The sequence below is a fragment of the Vigna unguiculata genome, chromosome 1 (genome assembly GCF_037176805.1).
Source record: "Vigna unguiculata cultivar grain cowpea cultivar isolate G323 ecotype 2 chromosome 1, ASM3717680v1, whole genome shotgun sequence".
NCBI classification, from domain to species: domain Eukaryota; kingdom Viridiplantae; phylum Streptophyta; class Magnoliopsida; order Fabales; family Fabaceae; genus Vigna; species Vigna unguiculata.
In genome coordinates this window covers 42,651,212-42,673,532 of record NC_140792.1, presented here as the reverse complement: position 1 = coordinate 42,673,532, position 22,321 = coordinate 42,651,212, and the positions used below count along the sequence as shown (strand labels likewise).

Below are 22,321 nucleotides of genomic sequence, written 5' to 3'. Positions count from 1 at the left end.
CCAGCACTCAAAATCATGTTACTTCCGAGTTGAAATCCCCGCCCAGCAGCATTGCTAGAAGCTACGGTCACTAAGCATTCATACTGAATCTCTCGTGAAGGTAAATTGAATAGCCCAAACTGTTTGACTAGGATGCACTCGTAAGAGTTTATTTACAGCTTATCTAAATTTATATTATAATAACATATGCAGTTGTATAAGTATGTGAAAAAGGTTAGAAAATCAGATCATAACATGTTTATAAGCTGTTTTTTCAACTTACTTCAATAAGTTCTTCAACTTTAACTTGTGAAACAGCTTACAACCTATATGAAAAATAATTTGAACCTATTTCCTCTTTACAAAAACTAATTTATACACACAAGTACAAGTTGTTTACACCAAACAGCTCAACATCTGCTTGATTAAGCTATTTACCTAAAGGACAACACTTAGATGTAGTACTAGTGTCTTTCTTTAGTTAAATTTGGAGAGCCACCTCATTACAGAATCCTTTATTACGTGGATTACTTAAGCGAAACTCCAACTCTAATTCTAATTGGAGAATAATACTAATAATATTGTATTTAAGTTTATCATTTGCCTAAACACAACCACCTCTAATTTAGATAAGCACACAATTTGCTTTGCTAATAACTTGTGACATTCGTTCTAGCACCACTCAGTCACATACAAACACCGTGATTGCAAGAAGATTTACCAATAGCCTTGCAAAATCAGAACAAAAAATGAATTAAATATATATTTATATATATGCCTTCACAACACGCACGCATGTAACCTAGGAAAAACTTTTCAAACACAGACATTCAATCAAACTAATAACTCCATTTTCTATACCATAATATGACTGCACCAAAAAACTACAAGGTTCATAATGCAGGAAGAACTAAAACCATGGGAACAGGATCCAAAAATCTCAGTGCCATCGACATCCCTAGAATATGACAAGCAACGAAAACAGAGTGTAAATCAAGAAAGACGCGTACGCAATCAATCCTCGATGTTCATCCCCGCCATCTGCGAGAGAAACGACGAGACCCGTGGAAGCCCTCGTGGCCCATAGCACGAAAATCGCAGCGACCGAAAGGCGAATGACCCCGTCGACTGGTAAAAAGAGCGAGAGCGCGGAGAAAATAACCACCGGCAACATACAGTAACCGACGACACTGGTGCAGGTGTGCAGGTCGAGATTACCTGTTCGACCGGCTAGCATATTGAAAACGAAGTAAAGGAAAATGGAAGACACAACGATCCAGCCCAGGATCACGCCAAATTGGATCTTTCCCGCCAGCAATTGGAAGAGGCAAAATGACATGTAGAGGAGAATTGGACCTGATAGATCCGAGTCTTTGTGAACCGTGTGGTTGACGCGAAACGGGTTCAGAACAGATCTAATTTTGCTCCAGATTTGGTCCGGGTGGATCCCGAGCTCGTCGAGAAGGGGCTCCTCATCGTCGAAGTTGGCGGAGCCACCGCCGCCCACGGAGGGGCCGGTGTAGATTGGTCCAGAGGAGGTGGAAGCCGTGGCGGATCCTATGTCGAAGGACATGAATGGAATGCCGGAGTTCGGTTGGAACGGCGGCGCGGGCATGCGCCGCTGCTGGAGGTGTGGTGCCGAGCCGCCGGGATTTCCGGCGGAGGGGAAAGCCACCGGCGGGACTTTGAACTCTTTATTGGCCATGGGATTGAGATCTGGTTGAAGGAAAATAATTTCGCGGTGGAATTAGGGTTTTGAGAAGGTTCGATCTATAGATTTGGGGTTAGTTGTTGTTCAATTGTATGAGTGCATACCACGGCGATATTGGAACCTTTTTCGTGGTTTCGTTCCATTGAAAACCTTAAAGGTTAACTTAATTTACAAGAAAAATGTTATAACTATTAAGAAATATTTTCTGATTTTAAAATTGAATTTATAAATGGTCAATTACTAGGAGGTCATTTATCTTATATCTCTTAGAGGTTTTTAATCATTTTTTTAGTTTTTTTTTTCTATTGAGATATTTCTCTGATCGCCATAAATTTAAGGGTTAAATATGATTTTGTTCTTTCACTTTTAGTGAATTTTAAAATTAATTCGTTTTGAAATTTTGGATTAATTTAGTTTTTTATCTTTCGAGACGCGTGAATTTAGTTCTTTTAATTAGATTTTGTTAAACTTATTTGACATTTCAAACACATTTCATAATAGTATTTGATTTAACATTAAAACAAAAATATGTTAATCAGCATAAATAACTCAAATACAATATTGAAATATATACAAAACATCAAATAAACCTACTAAAATTTGATTAAAATAACTAAATCCACTTATTTCAAAAAATGAAAGAATATGATTCAAAATTTCAAAATAGATTAATTTTAAAATTTACGTAAAGATAAGAAATTAAAACATAATTAACTCTAAAATTTAATTACCAAACAATAAGGCCGAAGTCTCAATACCACTGGGCTAAGCTTGCCATCAGGATCTGAAACCCAACATTGGGCCAAATACTTTTTAAACATAATTTTTCTAATAAAATTTAGATTATTTTAATGATCGATTACTTTTATAATGAATTATTATTATTGTTATATAACTTATTTATGTTTGAGTGACCGGTTGAAATGTCAATATAAACAATTTTGTTTGAAGGTAAACAAAATAATTCTTTAAAACAATATTATATATTAAATAAATATATATTTTGTTAAGCTATAAGTTTTCAAGTGTAAAGAATGTTTTTATTTTATAAATTTCAATTTTTATTTCAAAAACATCTTTGCAAATATTTTTTTTTCTTCTTTCCTTCTAAAAACCAAAATCTTAGTATTTCGTCCGTCACAAGCTGCTTTTAATATGTGTACCTTGAAATCTCTTATTAATGTATACCTGTGTTTTAGTTTTAAAAGAAGTATACGAGAATATGAGTCTATTTTGAATGAGAAGGTTAGAACTTATTTTTGTTTATTTTGTAAAAAGTTGGAGAATTTAAGGAGATAATAAGAAGATTAGAATTTACTTCATTAGTACTTTTAAAACTAGCTTTTAATTTTTTAAAATAAAAAAAAAAACTAATTATAATTTAAAATGATTTAAAATCTCTTTCAATCCAATAACTTTGTACAATTTTAATTATAGAGTTAGTTTTTCAAGTTTTTTTTAATTAGATTTCATTATTAATATATTATTTACTTGCTGATAGAAAATGTTAGAAAATGTTAGATGTTTATAAATATTATATTATTAATTAATTTTTCGTACAATATATTAATTTATTAAATTCAACAAGAACTTTATTATTTTAATAAATATCTTAATATTTTTCATTAACAAAGTTTAAACATCGGTGAAAGTACTTTTGAGTTTGAAAAATATGTCAATTGCATTGGTGAAAAGCTCAAGTTTTTCTATTGTTCCAAAAGCATCATAGATGTCATTAACGATGGTACCTAAAGTTGCTAATTTTATTGTTATCCATCTAGAATATTGTGGCTCAAAAAGTACATTCCCAATTCTCAAAAATAACATTCTACCACCCAATCTCGTGTAAAAGGTAAATTGGATGAAACATTTAAATCCCTAGCCCACCATCTGAATAGAAAAAAACATTAAGACAAAAACAAAAAGAAAGAAACTTTAATCGATATATATTGATTTATACATTGAAGGTAATGTGTTTGAGGAAGATATCTATTATGAATAGAGATACATGTAGGAGCCAAGAATCATCTTTGTTAGACTCCACAAAAGTTTTTATATATATATATATATATATATATATATATATATATATATATATATATATATATATATATATATATTATTTTCTTATTATTTTTGGAAAAAATAAAATATCTTTAAAACTACATCATCTTTGTGTATGTAGTTAAAGGCATCGCCTTCGAACAAACTTGATAAGATGTTAATACATTCCCTACACTGTAATCGACTCTTGGATTCAAAATACGATTTTTGCATAGTTTTTTCAAAACAAACTATAGTAGTGACTCCCAAAAATTGTATTTTATTTTAAAATACTTTTATTTTTTTGAGTTAGTCATCCCGTCACGATTTCGATTGTGTGAAATGTAAAACTAGTATTATAAGTGTGAAAAAACATAAAAAGAGAATAATAATGAAATATTTTAAATCAAAAGTTAGATTTATTTAATTCTTTATTTTGGACAAAAATCAACATGATGTGTATAATACTTTATAAAAAAATATAAAACATGTAAAATAAATATATATAAATAAATAAAAAATAATAGAAATACAATCTAACATCTAAAAGAACATGATTAATCAATACTATGAGTTTTTTTTTTTTCAATTATAGGTTACTTTTTGAATTTCAAATTATAAAATGGGATTGTTTGACTAGGTAATTATAAATTAGGGTCATGTCGAATGGACTCCCGACAACTTTAGAGGTGAAGTTGCTATGAATGAAAACGGTTTATGTGCAAATCATGAAAGAAGCAAAGTCGCTAAGAGTCCTAGCGATTTCTCTTTTCTAGGCCCAAAAGAAGTCGTCATGAATCCTAACAACATTTAGATGAAGTCAGTCTTAATCTTGGTGACTTCAGTTTTTATTATTATTACTTTTTAGTTAATCTTTTTTGCATGCTCAGGCATGGTGTGAAAGTAAGGTAACCTAATAAAGTTTAATTAAATTAAAGTTGAATTAATGTAATAAATAATTCATATTAATTTTTATATACTTTATTATTATTATTTATTTATAATCAATGCTCCAATGTTTATGATATTTTTTAATTTAAAAATTAAACTAACATATAGTTTTAATCACACACAATTTGGATTTGGAAATTATAATACACAATAGAAAAAATAAATTAATATAAGAAAAGAAAAGAATTAAAGCTACGACAAATAAATGAACTAATTTAAAAATAATAATAATAAACAAAAGTTGCCACGAAGGAAAAACGATTTCAGTTAAAGTTGGTGAAAATTTTGACGACTTCCTCTTTATCAAATCATAGATAGCCATGATCAAATCATAGAAGTCGTCATACTTACGACTTCTGTTTAGATGTAATTATGAGTCCAATCGACTTCATTCAGTTTTATATATTTTTGTCAACCAATCCTATTTTGTAATTTTTAGAAAAAACTGACCCACGTATAAAATTAACTTTAAATATGAGATATCAATAAAGAGAATAGAAAATGAAATCACACGTATCCCAACAATTATCCCGTCTCTTTGTTAAGCTTGCAGAATTTTCTTTTGTAAACGAAAAAAAAGTTGTCTGAACGTTAATGTGTTCAAACCAAGAGATATAATGATCTCACCACCTAGAATACTCAATATTTTCTATATTGATTTTACCAATCCTAATAATAGATATGTATTTTCTTGATCTTGTAATTCTTTTTTCAGAGATTAATTAAGGTCTGCATCTCTCTAACTTTTCTTTATATTAATTTAACAATTATTTATTAAAATTTATTAATTTGCCTTTCGTTACATAATTATTTCAATCTGACTATAATAAAACTCTATAAGATGAATAAATTCTAATTTTATTTTTGTGTTGATATTTTCATCTTATAATTAGTTTTCCACAATTAAATTGCTCGAAACCCTAGCACATGATTCTTTGATCACTGTTTACAAGAAGGATTGGAGGAGAAACTCGTAAGCCAGATACTATCACTAACAACCGCTTCATCGTTATCGTTCTGATGCCATGTCCACTGTGCATGAGATGCATTAACTACTTCCAATATACCGTGTCCAAAGCTAGCCTCCCTGAACATTGATATCGCTGGCTTAGGATCTATGTACCTGTTCAACCACACAACACAGTTGTTATAATTCATTATAAAATGTAGCATCATGAATTTACACAACTTAATTCTGGTGAAACATGAATTACTTATTAGCAAGGCCTTCACGGTTACCCCCGTCCCCGATTGTGATATACACTGGACCACAATTGTTAGCTTTGTCTTTATAAACCCGTGTCTGACAAAACAAACAAATAGGTTATAAGTAACGCATGTAAGACAAACAAACAGATACAATATGAATTATACTCACAAAACGTTCATAAGCGTGAACATGGCCTGCAAAAACAACATCGACACGGGCTTGGAAGAGCAAGTCTTCCATGGAAGCTTTCATTTGAACGGATTCAGATTCACCCTGATGAGCGGTGTTGGAGTTGTACCAAGGGGCGTGAACAAGCACCACCACCCATGGAGTGTTTCCTCTGTTAACCTTTTTCAAGTCAGATTTAAGCCAATTGTACTGCGGAGAAGAAGGGTCAAATTTGGTGTAGGAACCAAGCATGATGACATGAACACCGGCAACATCGAAAGAATAGTAAAGGTTAGAGTCTGATCCACTTTGTTCGAAGGGCATGCGCCATCGGGCGTTGTACGCTGTGAAACGCTCTGAGTGAATGAGAGGAAGCTTCTCCACTTCATGGTTGCCTTGGGTGACCATCCAAGGACGCTGGCTAGCTAAAGGTTCCACCAATCGACCAAAGGAGTCCCATAGAGGTTGAAGAAAGTCTGCGTAGGACAGGTCACCGGGTAGAATCAACATGTCGTAGTTTGACTTACCCACATGCTCCAAGGTCGAACTCGTCCAATCCGTTTGTCCAAGATCTCCTGTGACATCATTCGAAAACATATACACATGTTGTAAGGAGAGCACCTAGGAAATAAACAGTACTACTACTGTGTAACATTCTTCATTACCTACCAACTACTGCAAACTTGATGGGAAGTTGAGAAGGTGGAGTCTTGAAGGTGTATGTTTCGGAAGACGGTGGGTCACCCAAACGGTAGTAGTAGAGAGTGTTGGGGTTGAGGGGACCAATTACAACGTCGTGAATTTCACCGGACTTGTAAAGGAGGTAATGGTAGGAAGAGGTTGTCCCCGTGACAGCTAATGCATTTGCTGAAGGAGATGGACCGTACCAAACCTTTGGTGAAGTTGGGCTCTCTGTGATCCACGATATCCTCATCTTGTTTTGGCCCACTTGAGATATGTGTACCTGAGAGAGAAAGATCCACCCATTGCCAACACATATTGATTAAGACTTTGTTTTGGAAACTTGTTTATAATAATTTATAAGGGAGTAACCTATGCAACGTGTAAGAAGTTTCTCTCAGAAAAACTAATAACTTTGTGTTTCAATGAAACGTATATATAACTACTTGGATAAAATTAAATGAATATCTATGTGTTACTAAAATTACCAAAAATGTCGTATATATAAGTTAAATCATTTAAATATTTAAAAATATTCCTCCCAATTGTACACACTTTTTGCACTCGAATTTAAAAATAATCTGTTTTAATCCTCGAATTCAAAAACTTTTTTTATTTGTCTCCAAAGTTAAGAAAAAACACTACAACAGAAAAAAATCTCTTTGACTGATGGAATTGTTTATTATTTCAATTTTTTAAATTTATTTTTTATATATAAAACTGTAGATCTATGTTATTATTAAATTATAAAATACTATGTTATTCAAAACACAATTAATCAAAATAATCAAAATTTAATTTTTAAGTTTCAATTATTATATTCTTTTCATGTTACATACTTTATAATAAATATTATATCATAACTTACAATGTTTATAATCGAGTAAAAATGACGCAGATGTTATTATTTTGCTATTATAATTAAATAGTCAAACATAAAGTTATTATAAAAAATACTAGAAAAGAAAATGAATCTATAATTATTAAACTTCTTGAAGTATAATATCAAATTAATAAAATTAATACTATATACAATATAATAATTAAACTAAATAGCTTAATGTAAAAAGTCAACCTTACGAAGAGAAAGAACCAAATAAATAAATAAATAAATAGCTTACTTGTTTTTTATAGCAATAACAAAAAACTGTATTAAATATTTGAAAGAAATAAAATATAAAAAAAAAATAGCAAGGGGAAGACCGTGTATGTATTAATATCTAAATTAGTTTTAAATTCAGAACACTATTTGAAGAAAACAATCGTGATAATTTAATTTTCGTACAGAATTTTGTTAAAAAAAATAAAATTGTAGGCATGTTAAAGAAATTTGATATCGTTATCTTACTTCTTTGATTGATGCAAAATGCCAAAGGATGAGATACACACGCAACTACAAAGTGTTTGGTTTAACCATTTCGCGGTTTGGTACCAGATTAAGCCAATCCACTCATTGTGGTAATTAATCAAACATGTTGTCTTCTTCACCCAACTATTCACCAGCACAGAACATGCATTGACAAACATAAATACTGGAAATTGATGAAGATTACGGTAACCTAATATTTTTTCAGTTAAAAATATATATAAGACCACAAAAGGCTTCATGGATAAATCTGAACCTCAAACATGTTGTCAATAAGATGTTGATATGTGTGTTGGCTGGCTCCAGCGTTCAGGAACATTAAATGCGCCATGAATGTGAATTTCAAAATTCAAGCAATTACTCTATTGAATATCCACAAAATCAATAAAAAAACTCGGGTTTCTTGAACAGTTTCTGTTTCTCACTTCGCTTACTGGAAATGCAAATAAAGCATGGATGCAGAAAATTAAAAGTGAAATTTGCATAAGCGTAGTAGTTTGTTGTTACCTGTTGTGGCGAGTCGGGGTGATCCGCGTTTGGAATAACGAGGTTTTGACGAGGTGGTGGTCGATTGTAACCATGAACGGCATCGAGTTCGAAGATTCCGACGATTAGCAAGAACCCTAGCGTGCACATTCTTTGCACCAACATCGTTTTGAAATTTCGGTGCTAACAATGAACGTTGTCACTAGAATCAAAGAAAGTTGAAATTGAAGAAGGAGGAGAAGGTGGTTGATCAAAATCAGTGAATGTATTTATATATTTATTGCGTGATTTGAATATTCTACCACCCCAAGTATGCGTTTCGTCGTGTATTGAGTTCTTTATAAGAGCGTTCACACTTCACAATTTGTTTGATGGAATAAACCATCCATGTGTCGACATGCCTTGGAACGCCACCTGTACGCATAAGATATAAATGTGTTCAGAGTTTAATTTCGATTATGGGATATTCTAATATTCCTTTTTCAAAAAATATTTAATAACTCCTTGCAGTTACGGAACAGAATCAATGATAACAAGAGAGAAAATACTATTTTTCCCTTTCCAGTTATTAAAAACAGCTAAAAAAAACTGTTTGTTTGTTTTAGCCAGAGTTATGCTTTTTTTTGGTGAGTTTTACGATAAAAGGAAAGGAAACATTTCAAAAACATTGGAAAAGGAAAAAAGATATATAAATGGAACAAGTTCAAAAGGTTAATGTATACAAATGAAAATTAATTTTAATAATAATAATAATAGTCAAAATGCATTTGGACGAGAGAAATTAATATTTATAATAAAACAAATTTATTAAATCTGACACATTTACTAAGGTATTTTCTTATCTAATTACATAAATTATTTATGAGAGTTTTGAAAAATATATATATTATTTGACAATAAATGTGGTATTGAAAAATCCTAAAACAAAAGTGGCTCAATTAAGAGTTTGCACGAACTCACCATGAAAACTTACAAGAAAGCATTCTGTGGGGAAGAAATTTTATAACAACGATAACGATGTGTTTGTTTTCATTCGAGTTGCGATTTACTTTTCCTTTGTCTGGGCGAAGAGTATAAAGTTAATGATTGGAACTACGTGAAGGACATACAAATTCTAAGTAAGTGCTAATCCTGGTTAATGCCTTAATGGTGATGTAGTCAAAAGTCAAAACAAGTTTAATTTGATTTGCCTTTTAATTTGTCCTTATACATATAACGTGAATGTTCTTTTTTTGTTAATGTGGTGTTTAGTAGACAAATGTCGTACTATTGGACTGACGAAATGCAAAATATTATAGTAATATTTCATCTTGAAATCTAAAAGAAAAAGAAAAAAGAAGAAGAAGAAAACTTATTTCAAATAAATTTCTGGACTTGATCAACATGTTTGAGTTGTCAAATCCGTCCAACTCGTGTGTATCATTAGGTCATTCCGGTCCGTCTAGGTCGTCGTACCCGTCCAACTCGTCTGGGTCATTAGGCATGCTCGACCCGTTTGTGTCGTCAGGTTTGATTCATTTGGATCGTCTGGCCAGCCTAGCCTGTCATGGTTGTCGGGTTTGCCGAGTCCGTTTGGGGTTGAGTGAGAAGAATTTCAAATTTCACATTTTTTAGGGTATTTGAATTTTTTCTATTTTAACTAATTGAAATACTTTAAGAAAATGCATGCATTTTAAATACTTTTTAATTTTTCGATCCAAACAAAACATTTGATTACAAAAAATTTTAAATTCTGTAAATAAATGAATCACCTTATTGAATTGGTTCATCCAAACACACCATTAATTTTACTTTTCTTTACACTTTCAAACAAATATACAGTAACGTATAGAAAACATAGTGAGAAAAAAAATTCTAGACCAGCACGGTTTTTAAAAATATATTTTCTCATATCATATATTATTTATATATTTACTTAAATGATACAGTTTAATGTTAATAATTAAAATTCATTTTCCAGAAAATAAAACTATTAATTTTACTTTGACCCATTATTAAAGAAAAATAACTTAGAATTCAGTTCCAAAAAGCTCATTAAAGTAGTTTTACTAGATTTGATTCTACATATTCAAAATATTTCAAATTTTTAAGCTACACCACACATTTTCTTTCCTTTTGAAATCATATAAAATCTTTATTTTATCCAATAAACTGATGTCATCTCAATATTGTATAAAATTTATCGAAAAATAATTTTTTGAACCCAGACATTACAAAAAATTATGTCATGCATATTCCGTTAGAAATAAAGTAATAAAGTAATACTTTTTTATTTAAATAGGTAATTTGTAAAAGTTTGTAAAAAAAAAAAAACTTTGTTAAGGTATTATTTTTCATTCCTTTAATAGCTGAAAATTTTAAAATAATTAATAACTGACTTACGAGAATGTTATAATATAATATAATACATGTGTTTTTAAATTACATGTGTTCTTTTGTTGCTTGAAAAAACCGTTTAAGGTCAATATAACATTTCTCTCGAGTCATGTTCACTGTATCGAAAGTTTGGCAAACTTGAAACTAATACAGAGGAATAGCGTGTTTGTATTTGCCTTCACGTTTGAGGCATGTGTGATGTTCCAATGCGCCATTTTTATGTACACCGGCTTCTATTATTCGGTGCAAGTGCCAAACTACGTACTTTTTTCCATAGAATTCTATTTTCTTACTCAATGGAAGCATGCACGCGTGTACAAGAAGCAGAGAAAAACAGAACTTTTGAAAAAAAATGTATCTTAAATGTACTTTCCATCTCATGCATGCAGTGTTTTTCCCGCAACCCCATCATATAAAAAACTCAAAAAAAGTTCCCTTTACTTCCAGCATCAAACAAACTTCATGAATCAACAAGAACAAGCGCAAGAACATGATGGGAAAATGTCGCAGAAGGTCTCTTATGGAATTCCCCATCCTCCTCGTACACATCTTATGCCTCCTTTTGTTCCCACAGCCTCTACTCTCTGGACACAACAATTTTGTTCGTCAGCCAGCTGGTCAACTCATCATCACACCACATCAACGCTCCCATTCTGATCCGCAACAGGTTCGTAATAAGTTATGTACGCTATGAATTTAAATGTCGGTCTAAATTCCAGATTCGTTAGAAATGAAAAATCAGAGTATAATATAAAGATAAAGATTCATAAATTCATTGTCTTAAGATTTTGGATTGAGAATGATATCAATACCTGATTGGACTCTGGTTTGGTATCATATATACTTACTGAAACCTCTTCCTGGTGTGTAAACCTAACAAGTTATCGTAACTGTGTATTTTTGTTGGGTTGAGTTAGAACGAGAAATCTGATACAGATTAATGTTTATGTTTGCAATTTGGTTAGGTGCACATTTCATTGGTGGGGAAAGAGAAGATGAGGGTGTCGTGGATAACAGAAGAGAAGCACGCAGAATCTGTGGTGGAGTACGGAACAGAGTCAGGGGAATATAGCGAGAAATCGACGGGGGAGCATACCTCGTACCGATATTTTTTGTATAATTCCGGCAAGATTCACAACGTTGTTATTGGTCCTTTGAAACCAGGCACCACTTACTTCTACAGGTGTGGAGGGTCGGGTCCAGAGTTTTCTCTCAAGACACCTCCACCCAACTTCCCTCTTGAATTTGTCGTCGTTGGTAAGTCATTTTCGTCGATATTAAAGTCTTTTTTGCTTCACCATTTGGTTTGCTTCTGTCTGGGTTCTACTTTGTCATAAACTATATTATATATGGTTTCATAGTTGGGTCGATTTTCACGTTAATGCGAGTGAGTGAGTTGATGTGTTCTTGAAGGCAACGCAAAGATGGTGTGGGATAGGAATATAAGGATATGGAATCTTTTGAGGATTGAAGAGTGGCGCAAGTGTACACCACTTGTTTGACAGTTCCCTAACTTACCTAGAAAAAAGTCAATACCCACACAACTTCTTTTAGAATATTCCTTACAAAACTTTAGAAAAAGATGAACTTTTTTAATATTTCTATTATGATAGATAAGATATTAATTAAGGTTTCTTTATCATAAAATATTTTCTTTTTCTATTGGGCTCTGGGTTCAATTTTAATATACAGAAATAGAAAATAAAATTTGGGCCTAGGTACGAAATAGGCCGGAAAATAAAATATTCATAACAAAATGCTAAAAAACCAAAACAACACTTAACCTATTTATTATATAATTTTAATTTTAATTTTTGTAAAGACTGTAAGCATCAGTGCTTATATAAGCAACAGATGGTTAATTAGCTCGGATTAGGAGAAGTATCTAATGAGATGTCTTAATAAACCAGTGTTAATAGTGATGCAGTTGCCCTAGTTCCATTACACGTCTCTCTTGTTTTTATCACAAAACAACATGAATCGTGAATCGTATGAATCACTTATATCTGTCGTTTTACCATTTGTATAACATGTGGAAGCAAGAGATGTGTATGGATAATGTTTTCCTTAAACATATGCAGGGGACTTAGGACAAACAGAATGGACTGCATCAACCTTGAAACATGTCGAAAGCAGGGAGTACGACGTTGCGTTGTTACCAGGAGATCTATCCTACGCAGACTCCCAACAACCCCTGTGGGACTCCTTTGGTCGTTTGGTGGAACCCTATGCCAGTAAAAGGCCATGGATGGTTACTGAAGGCAACCACGAGATCGAGATTTTCCCCATTATTTACCCACAACCCTTCCAAGCCTACAATGCTCGTTGGCCTATGCCCTTCCAACACAGTGCTTCCACCTCAAACCTCTATTACTCCTTCCAGCTAGTTGCTACCCATGTCATCATGCTAGGTTCCTACACTGACTTTCACGCCCAATCACAACAATACAACTGGCTCCAATCTGATCTCGCCAACATCGATAGGGTCAAAACCCCTTGGGTCATTGTGTTGTTGCATGCACCTTGGTATAACACGAATGAGGCACACCAAGGTGAAGGTGAATCCATGAGACAAGCCATGGAACATTTGCTTTATGATGCTCGTGTTGACTTGGTTTTTGCTGGTCATGTTCATGCCTATGAACGCTTCGTACGTCACACTTCCATTGCTTTTTTAACTTAATATATTCGGTTAATGTTTTGTTTTTACTAACTAGTTAAATTCATTGCAGACTCGAATTTACGATAACAAGTTTGATTCATGTGGACCCATGTACGTGACCGTTGGAGACGGAGGAAATCGAGAGGGGCTTGCGTTAATGTGAGATATACTTATGTTTTAATTTACAATTTTCTTTTTTTTTTCTTTCATAGATTTATATTATTGTATTGTATACCTATTGTTGATGACAGGTTTAAGAACCCACCAAGCCCGCTCTCGTTGTACCGAGAACCAAGCTTCGGACATGGAAGGTTGAGAATAGTAAATGAAACACATGCACACTGGTCGTGGCACCGAAACAACGACACTGATGCAGTTGTTGCTGATGGCGTTTGGATAGAGAGTTTAAGCAGCTCCAAAGCATGTTCCAAACAAGATGCTCCCAACGAAGAGCTATAGAATTTACTGGGAGAGGTAATTTTTCCTATTGCACGTGACTATAATGTTGTTGTGTTTAAGCTCAATGCACGATTCAAATATACGCCATACGAACCCTATTATGAAAAATTTTGAAAATTATTCATCAGGGGTTTCAATGCGAGTTTTTAAAATTATATTGGAGTGGAGGCGTCTATTTTGACCAATACTGGTTTAGTAAGAAAAAGTTCATAGTGCAATAGCAGAAAATGAAATACAATGCAGAAGATAATTTGGCGAAGAAAAATATTAAACTACAGTGCTACTAGTTTTTTACATTTCAATTTGAAAAGGGACCCCTCAAATTCCGAACGTGGGTGGACCTAGCAATTTCCATTTTTAATGAACACAAAAGCAAAGCCACCAAAACATGACTTATTCAACCGTTCCAGTGTCGTCATAATAATAGATAGATTTTTTACACACGCTCATCCATTCCTATCACCAGCGGTCCACCACGGACGGTCCTGATCAACTCAATCAAATCACATCATCCAAACAACGGCGCAGATTAAATCCTCCGTAGCTTCTCGCCTTTGATCACCGGATTCGCCCGGGCTATCTCCTCTCGCCCCACCGCCTTGAAATCGAAGCCACACGCGTGTTTCTCGGGGTACCTGTGGGTCCCACAGAACGTGGTTCCACACCTGCACTTGAACCCGGTCAACCCCACGCGCTTCCGACACGCGCCGCACCGGTTCGCCTGAAGCGGTGCGCACGCGTCCGGCGCGGTCACCACCGCCGGTTGAGGGAGGGATTCAACCGGCGCAGGCGAGGAAACCACAGCGGTGGCGGAGGCGACGGTTGCTGTTGCTGCGGAGGAGGATGATGACAGAGCGGTTTCGATGGTGGATTTGGTTTTGGCTTGTTCTTCTTCCTTGAGTCGGATGTCTCTGTAGCATTTAGAACAAAGATTCATGGTGGCGGGGCTACCGAAGAAGCCGCAGTTGTTGGCGCAGAGTCTGTGACCCTCGGGAGCCTGGCATCGGTGTTCTTCCGCCATGTCTGGATCTGTGAGAAAAAAATCTACAACGATGCACAATATTTGAATGATGGGATTGATGATTCGGCGAAAATTGGAGGAATACTTGAAAAAGAGATGAATCTGGCGTTTGGAATTATTGCGTATAAATAGAGAAATAACAGATTGGAAATTGAAGAAAGGAGTGCCGAAAATAGGGGATTTTAGTTTTGTACAACGAAAGTTACAAGAAAACAATTCTTTTATTTTAAATTGTTGAAAAGAAGATAGAAAAATAAAGGGTTGTTGATATGGGAGAAGAAGAAGAGAGAGTTAATACCTGATTTATAAGGAGTGATTGTGGGTTGGGGAAGAAGAAGACGAAGAAGAAGATAAGAACGAAAGTGGGTAAAGGAAAGAGGAAAGACGAAAGAATCTTAACGGAGAATGATTAACAGAGTCGGAACTGTGAAAGGATATTAAAGAAAGAAAAAGAGGAAGCCACCGCGAAAGGAGACAAATTAGTGTTAATCATTTTCAAGTGCTCCTTCTAAAAGGATATTAGTTATTAATTATTAATTATTAATTAATTAATTAATGGAGCGGAAGAAAGTTATGTCGTGGAGATTTGGGAGGAGAAAATTATGCATTATGGTTAATTAGATTTGTGATAAATTGCTTTTCGCTAACGTGAGAATGAAAAAAGAGACAGCCTGGCTTTAACGGCAGTGTTGTGGTGGAGAAGAAGGCAACCGGCACATAAAGTTCAACGAACCTCGCCACATATTTAGAGACAAATGTTCAGATTATAAATAAATAATAATTAGGTCGCTAATTATGAGTCAAATTAATTATTTATGGACGCGGAAATGCATTAATTCAAAGAAAAAAATGTGTTTAATTGAAAACGCGGTAGAAAGATAAAAAAATAAAAAATTGGGTGTGATTTAAAAGCGTGTTTGGTGAGAATCGCTAGACTTGGTTGTATTGTATTGTATAGTTAGACTCAGATTAGACCCATCCCAGTTTATTTTAAAATAAGATAATAATAATGAAAAAAAGAATAAGCTTATCTCATAAATTAACCAACGTGCCGAATTCATTTTTCGGCAAAAAAAAAAAGATATTAAGCAACGTGCCTGTCTTCTGCATTGTAAATGACCACGCAGCCGTATGTGCAGTCACGCAGGCTGTAACACAAGTCTTAATTTACTTTTTTACATAATTAATACTAATATACAGATAATAGACTCCTGTCTTAACTAATATTCTATTTTTGTTTTCTATAAATTAGAGTAGAATTATCTCTTTAAAACTATTTATATAAATTTTGTATTAAAAATATCTATATCAACTTTTATTAAAGCTGTCAAAATTAGTTTGATCCAATCACCTGTCCGCATATGCAAGAAAATAAGTTGGTCCAGACTATAAAAAGTTTGACGAAAATTGATTCCAACAAAATATCCCCTAATTCATTGATTTTTTTTTTCGACTACTCTTACTACAAAAGAATTATATTTTTCTGAAAATTGAAAATAACGTTATTTTATCAAATTTTAATATATTTTATAATTCATATGCTAACTGTAATAAACACAATTAACTTAATTTATGTGAATTATATTTTTAAAATAGATTTTTTTATTTTATTTTTAGATTTGTGTTTTTTAAAATCCAGCAAGATGTTTTTGTTGGTCCAAAATTAACTTATTGGCAATTACTTTTTACACCCCACAATGTTTTCTTCTTCCTTTTCAAAAATCTTTCCGAAAGTGATTTCCGCAAAAGAGGAGGACATTTGTTTTCCAGAAAAAAGTTCTTGAAATTATTTTTTATGTTCCGAAAAATAAATTCCATATGGATGAAGAAAATAAAAGGTGCAGAAAATAATTGCCTAACTTATTCGGCTTGAGAAGCTAAAAATGCATTTAATATATATAATGTGACATCCTATTTAAATAGATTAATCTACTTAATAATATGTCACATGATCATAATAATGAGAAGCAATCAGATGAACATAAGATATAAGAAGGCAACCATTACAGTCATCCAGAAGTGTACTGTGAAAACAAATTTGGACATACCACTATGCCATAAACAAAATAAGAGAAAGTTAACAGTCATGCAAAAGAAAAGCTCCTGGAACTAGGAATTACAAGGGCACTAGGGCCATCGAATGCTCTTGTGAGGCACACAAACAGATCCCTTAAGCTGTGCCACTGCCACCACCAGGCCTACTCCCAAAATTCCCTCCATCTGCTCCCACCAAGGGTGATCATCGCAAAAGAGAAAACATAACAAGAACATAAACAGAAATGCAAGGGTAAGCTAGCGTATTAAGAATTTTATCATGGCATAACAGACAAGTACTTAAACAGTCCAAACATGCAACATCGTAGGCACAGAAAATCATGTTATAACAAAGAAGCAGGACCCTATGACTCAATTATCCGGATACATATACTAAGATCGGATTCACTGGACGTTTGCACTCGTGGTGGCCTCTACTGCTCTGCAGAGCCATTGCCAATGGGTTTCACCCTACCACACACGAGGTTAACCTTTAAGCATCTAAGGCCATTATCCTGCCAAAGACTAAGGCCTCCCGCCACTCTCACCACTTGGGTCAGTTTGCTCTACCTGAGACTCATTGACCCTTTAGAGTTTCGGGATGCTATCCTTACTTGAATCCATATCTTAATATATACACTACACACCACCATGAAGTCTCCCCACGAGACTCATGGAATTACGCCTATCACATACAATTTTCATGTCTCTTATACCATAACTACTACTTTTGTTTCATACATCCAATTCTCATGCAAGTTCTCAACCAACCAACCAAAATCCATGTGTTACTCATGCCACCATGCCAACTTTTAGTTCATAAGAATCAAGCCACCATATATATTCACATTCTTCAGATTTTGGAAAAGAGCAAGTAATTAAATCACACAATTCCCCCATCAAAATAGGGAGAAAAAGAGTTGAGGCCACCAACTGCAGCAGCCTCGCTTAAGCTAGGAGTCGTCGCCCAGACGAGAGAAGTTGCCTCGCTTAGGCGACGGGCTCTCGCTTAGGCGAGCCTACACCAGTGGGTCCTAGAAGGTTTCGCGATCTCTCGCTTAGGCGAGGCTGTCTCGCCTGAGCGAGCTGGCCTGTCGCTCAAAAAGCAGCCCCTCGCCTGGGCGAGTGCTCGAGGCAGAACCCTGAGCGAGCTGGTGGTATTCTCGTCTAGGCGAGACGAGCTCGCCTGGGCGAGAATATCAGTTCTCCCCCACTGTTCCACGCATGCAAGGCAGAAAAAGACATAGAGCAACTTCTAGAATGCAAGCCAGTCATTCACACATGATTAAATATACCATTCAAGCAACCAAAACCCAGAATAACTCGCAAGCATACACAAATAAAATTTAGGATTTGAAAACCCAGCTCCCCTTACCTCTGTTTTGAGCACCAAAAGCAACCAGACCCTAACTAAGGGGGTATTACAGCTCCAGGAACTCGAGTAGAGCTGAAACGTGAAGATCCAAACAAAACGAGGTTAGGAATCTTAACCCTAACTTGACCAACGTGCTCAACAGCGAAAAAGGGTGAATAAATGGACGAAAACTCTTGACTTGCCCATGAGGTACAAGATGGGTTTGCTAGCTTGGAGACGGGAGGAGATTGTGTGCCCTAGCAGAGCTCCTGTTTTCTTAGAGAGAGATGGGAGAAAAACTGTTTCTAAAAGGGAGACAAGAGACAATGAGAAGGCTGAGTGGGATATTGGGGTCCTACTGTAGGGCTGGTCTTGGGCCTACGAAGAGGACAGGCCCAACACATAAAACTGAAAATGGGACTTACATATCACCCTAAATATATATGGATTAATGTATTAAGTAAATCATTTGAAAAAAAAATATATATATATATATATATATATATATATATATATATATATAGAGAGAGAGAGAGAGAATAGATACAAATTTTTCATCAACAAAAACTAAGCTGGTAATGGAAAAAAATGTTATAATTAAAACATATAAATAATAAGACTCAACTTAATACCAATACACAACACAATATTATCTTCTCGGTAAAACACACACCTTGAATCTCTTTATGTCAATTACAAATTCAAAACGTTAGTCAACTCTCACGATGATCTAATGTAAAAAAGTATAACTATAATTTTACTATAGTAAATTAAACTATAAATATTAAAGTTATTTGCATAAAATAAGTTGATGATGGTTAAGATAATTTTTACATCATATAATACATTCTCTTACTTTAATATATTACCTCAAAATTAAATAACAACTTATAAAACATAAATATTACGTGACAATCATTAAATGTAACAATTTATACTTATTTTGGTTCATTCAATCACGATCAAATAAAATATATAAAAAGGTAAAAAGATAAACTACAACTTTTATAAAGAAAACTTCTAATTCTTAAAAAGAAAAAGCATTTACTTATTTAAAAATTTAAAATTCTATAATAATGAAAGACAGGATGTTTTCTTTGGCTTTCTAAATTCTATTTACACCCCTGTGTTTAGCAAGTTAACTTTCAAAGCAACAAGCTTAAACCCGCATGGTTTTGTTTTCAACTTCATTCCTTAAGTTATTGTACCCCCTCACAATCAAACATCCAAATATGTAGTAACAAACACCGACATACATATATACTCATACGACATAAGTGTCAGTAAAATATCTAAGGGTTAAATATGTTTTTGGTCCCTCAAATTTCAGCGAAATTTGGAATTAGTCTATCATCAAAACTTTTGACCAATTTAGTCATTCATCTTTCAAAATGCATGAATTTAGTCCTTTTAACCAAATTTTGTTAAGTTTATCTGACGTTTCAAGCGCATTTCATGATAGTATTTATATTATTTACACTGTTTGACACATTTTTGCTTCAATGTTAACTTAAATACTATCATGAAATGTGTTTGAAACGTCAGATAAACTTAACAAAATTTGGTTAAAAGGATTAAATTCACGCATTTTGAAAGATGGAGGACTAAATTGGTATAAAGTTTTGATGAGAGACTAATTCCAAAATTTACTGAAACTTGAGGGACCAAAAACATATTTAACCCAATATCTAATTTAAAAGACATTCTTTTGTTTTTAACATGATTTTAACATGACTTCAACACAATGTTAATAACCATAAATTCAATAATTTTTAAAAAATTTCATATACTTATAAACTTATCATATAAGTTTCTATTATGATTATAAAAATAAAGAAAAAAAATTATATGATAATTACTTTTTACTTTTTTTAAAATTAGATTCATTTTTCTGTTAGTTGACAATATGTTAGTTAAAAGTTTGAAACTAATATGTATATATGCATGTTCCGTATCCTATGTTTTCTTTTTTTAATTTAATCATATCTTTATGTATGTGTCATGTCAAAATCGGTGTCTATTTTCAGACTTTATAAAATAACATCGATCAAAAAACAACAAAATATCAAATTTAATTAAATGTCAACCATATCTCGCACACTTTATATTTGAGAGATTAAAAATAAAAATAAAACTACATAAAATAATATTTTCTTAAGGAACAATAAACCAAAGATAAAAAGGTACATCAACTAAAAAACTTGTTTATAGATGTAAATAAATATTTATGTTTTAAATATGATTTATACAATTAATAATAAATTAAGAAATTTTCATTTATGGATTCGTGGTAATTACACCGTTTTCATCTTTAATTCTTTATATTGATTGTGAGACGAATAACAATGAGATTAGAATAAGACCTTTGACCAGAAAGAGAACAGAGCAAAATAATCTTGAAAAAGGTAGGATCCATTTTATTGTTTTTGAGTTATTTTTGTTTTATTTTTTTAACTAAATACCCATACAAAATTTCTTAATATACTCTAAATACTCTCAACAAAATGATTTCGAATTGCCTATAACAATAATTGTTAAGAAGGAGATGAGTTTCTATAAGCCCTTAGAGGACTAACTTCAAAGACAGAGAATATGTGGATACACAAAAAACAAAAAACATGTTAAGAGTAGTTATGGAGTGTCTTGCATTTGCATTTTTCATACTTCAATGTTAGTCTTCGACTTTTATAAATTAAATAACTGATGCTTTAATGTGTAAAGAATGGAAAGTACAAAAATAAGATAAGTATGTCATGTGCTTGCACATGTTAAGAGTAGTTATAATGAATTTTGAGGTCATAATGCAAAACACAGGAATTGTTCTTTAGGTTTTTGACAAAACACTTAATATGCTAAGTGTCTAACCCAACCAATTAGTAAAAACAATCAACATCATAACAATTTGAGACATATAAATGTTTAACTACCTAATAACCATATATGATTAAACACTCGCAAACTCAAAACACGATCAACGATTGATTAAGAAAAGCTTAACCAATACTTAGTAAAAGGTTAGATAATTGACAACTAATAGTTTATCCAACTTGATAAGTGATAATGCCCGTGTATGAATCAATCCTAAGGTTTATATTTTTTTGAATATATTTATTCACATCACTATATTAAATTGTGGACTTTAAACTAATTTAACATTATTAGTATATTATTGTTAGGTTTTAAGGAGAGACTTTCACCGAAAATATACAACACCAATGAAACATGAACCTAATCACATAAGGCATTCACATCACTCTCAACCCAAAACCTTAAGGCAATGAGTTTATGGGTCTTTATTCTTATATAGTGCTTTACGTTTTGCATTTGGATTCCTAACAATCTCTCCCTCAAGTGTGAGTCCTTTCAACCACATTGGTACACTCCAACCTAAAACCCTTGTTAGGAAGACTTTCAATACAAGGATCATACTGCACTCGTTTGAGCTGGTTTTAACCATCGACTTATCACTTGTTAGGTTTTAAGGAGGGAATTTCACTAGGAGATACAACATTAATGAGACCTGAACCTAATCACATAAGACATTGACACCACTCTCAACTCAAAATCTTAAGACTATGGGTCTTTATGCTTACATAACGCTCTAGTTTCTGCATTTACATTCCTAACAATTATTAGTACACAATAATTATTAATTATGAATGATAAAAGAATTATAATTAAACGAGCATGATTTTAGTATTATATTGGAATATTGTAACATAAACGTGGTGGCATGAGAAACTATTAATATATCCCTCATTTAGAAAAATATATCTTCAATTTCATAACACGGAACGGATCACACATTGGTTCTTAATCT

At 33.1% G+C, this 22,321-nt stretch overlaps 4 protein-coding genes across 5 annotated transcripts; 1 reads left to right on the top strand and 3 right to left on the bottom strand.

Moving 5' to 3' along the window:
• Positions 1-808: 808 nt before the first annotated feature.
• LOC114195743 (uncharacterized) lies at positions 809-1,852 on the bottom strand. The gene has a single exon (XM_028086253.2). It carries the CDS (start codon positions 1,682-1,684, stop codon positions 938-940), a length of 747 nt encoding a protein of 248 aa, XP_027942054.1. The 5' UTR covers positions 1,685-1,852; the 3' UTR covers positions 809-937.
• A 3,674-nt stretch (positions 1,853-5,526) lies between these two features.
• On the bottom strand, positions 5,527-8,909 carry PAP20 (Purple acid phosphatases superfamily protein). Its single transcript, XM_028065780.2, has 5 exons — positions 8,617-8,909; positions 6,732-7,026; positions 6,063-6,637; positions 5,899-5,987; positions 5,527-5,807 (listed from the first exon to the last, which is right to left on the bottom strand). The coding sequence occupies exons 1-5, from the start codon at positions 8,758-8,760 to the stop codon at positions 5,624-5,626; spliced, it is 1,287 nt and encodes a 428-aa protein (XP_027921581.1). The 5' UTR covers positions 8,761-8,909; the 3' UTR covers positions 5,527-5,623.
• Positions 8,910-11,386: 2,477 nt separating this feature from the next.
• Positions 11,387-15,371, top strand: LOC114185212 (purple acid phosphatase 22-like). Of its 2 annotated transcripts, none has more exons than XM_085673581.1 (5): positions 11,387-11,638; positions 11,937-12,135; positions 13,053-13,621; positions 13,704-13,792; positions 13,885-15,371. In XM_085673581.1, exons 1-5 carry the CDS (start codon positions 11,462-11,464, stop codon positions 14,090-14,092), a joined length of 1,242 nt encoding a protein of 413 aa, XP_085529707.1. In that variant the 5' UTR covers positions 11,387-11,461; the 3' UTR covers positions 14,093-15,371. The 2 variants fall into 2 exon arrangements, with proteins under 2 accessions (XP_085529707.1, XP_027928616.2); XM_028072815.2 differs by having other exon boundaries at positions 11,937-12,228.
• Positions 14,284-15,405, bottom strand: LOC114185215 (zinc finger A20 and AN1 domain-containing stress-associated protein 4-like). The gene has a single exon (XM_085673582.1). It carries the CDS (start codon positions 15,111-15,113, stop codon positions 14,622-14,624), a length of 492 nt encoding a protein of 163 aa, XP_085529708.1. The 5' UTR covers positions 15,114-15,405; the 3' UTR covers positions 14,284-14,621.
• Positions 15,406-22,321: the final 6,916 nt, after the last annotated feature.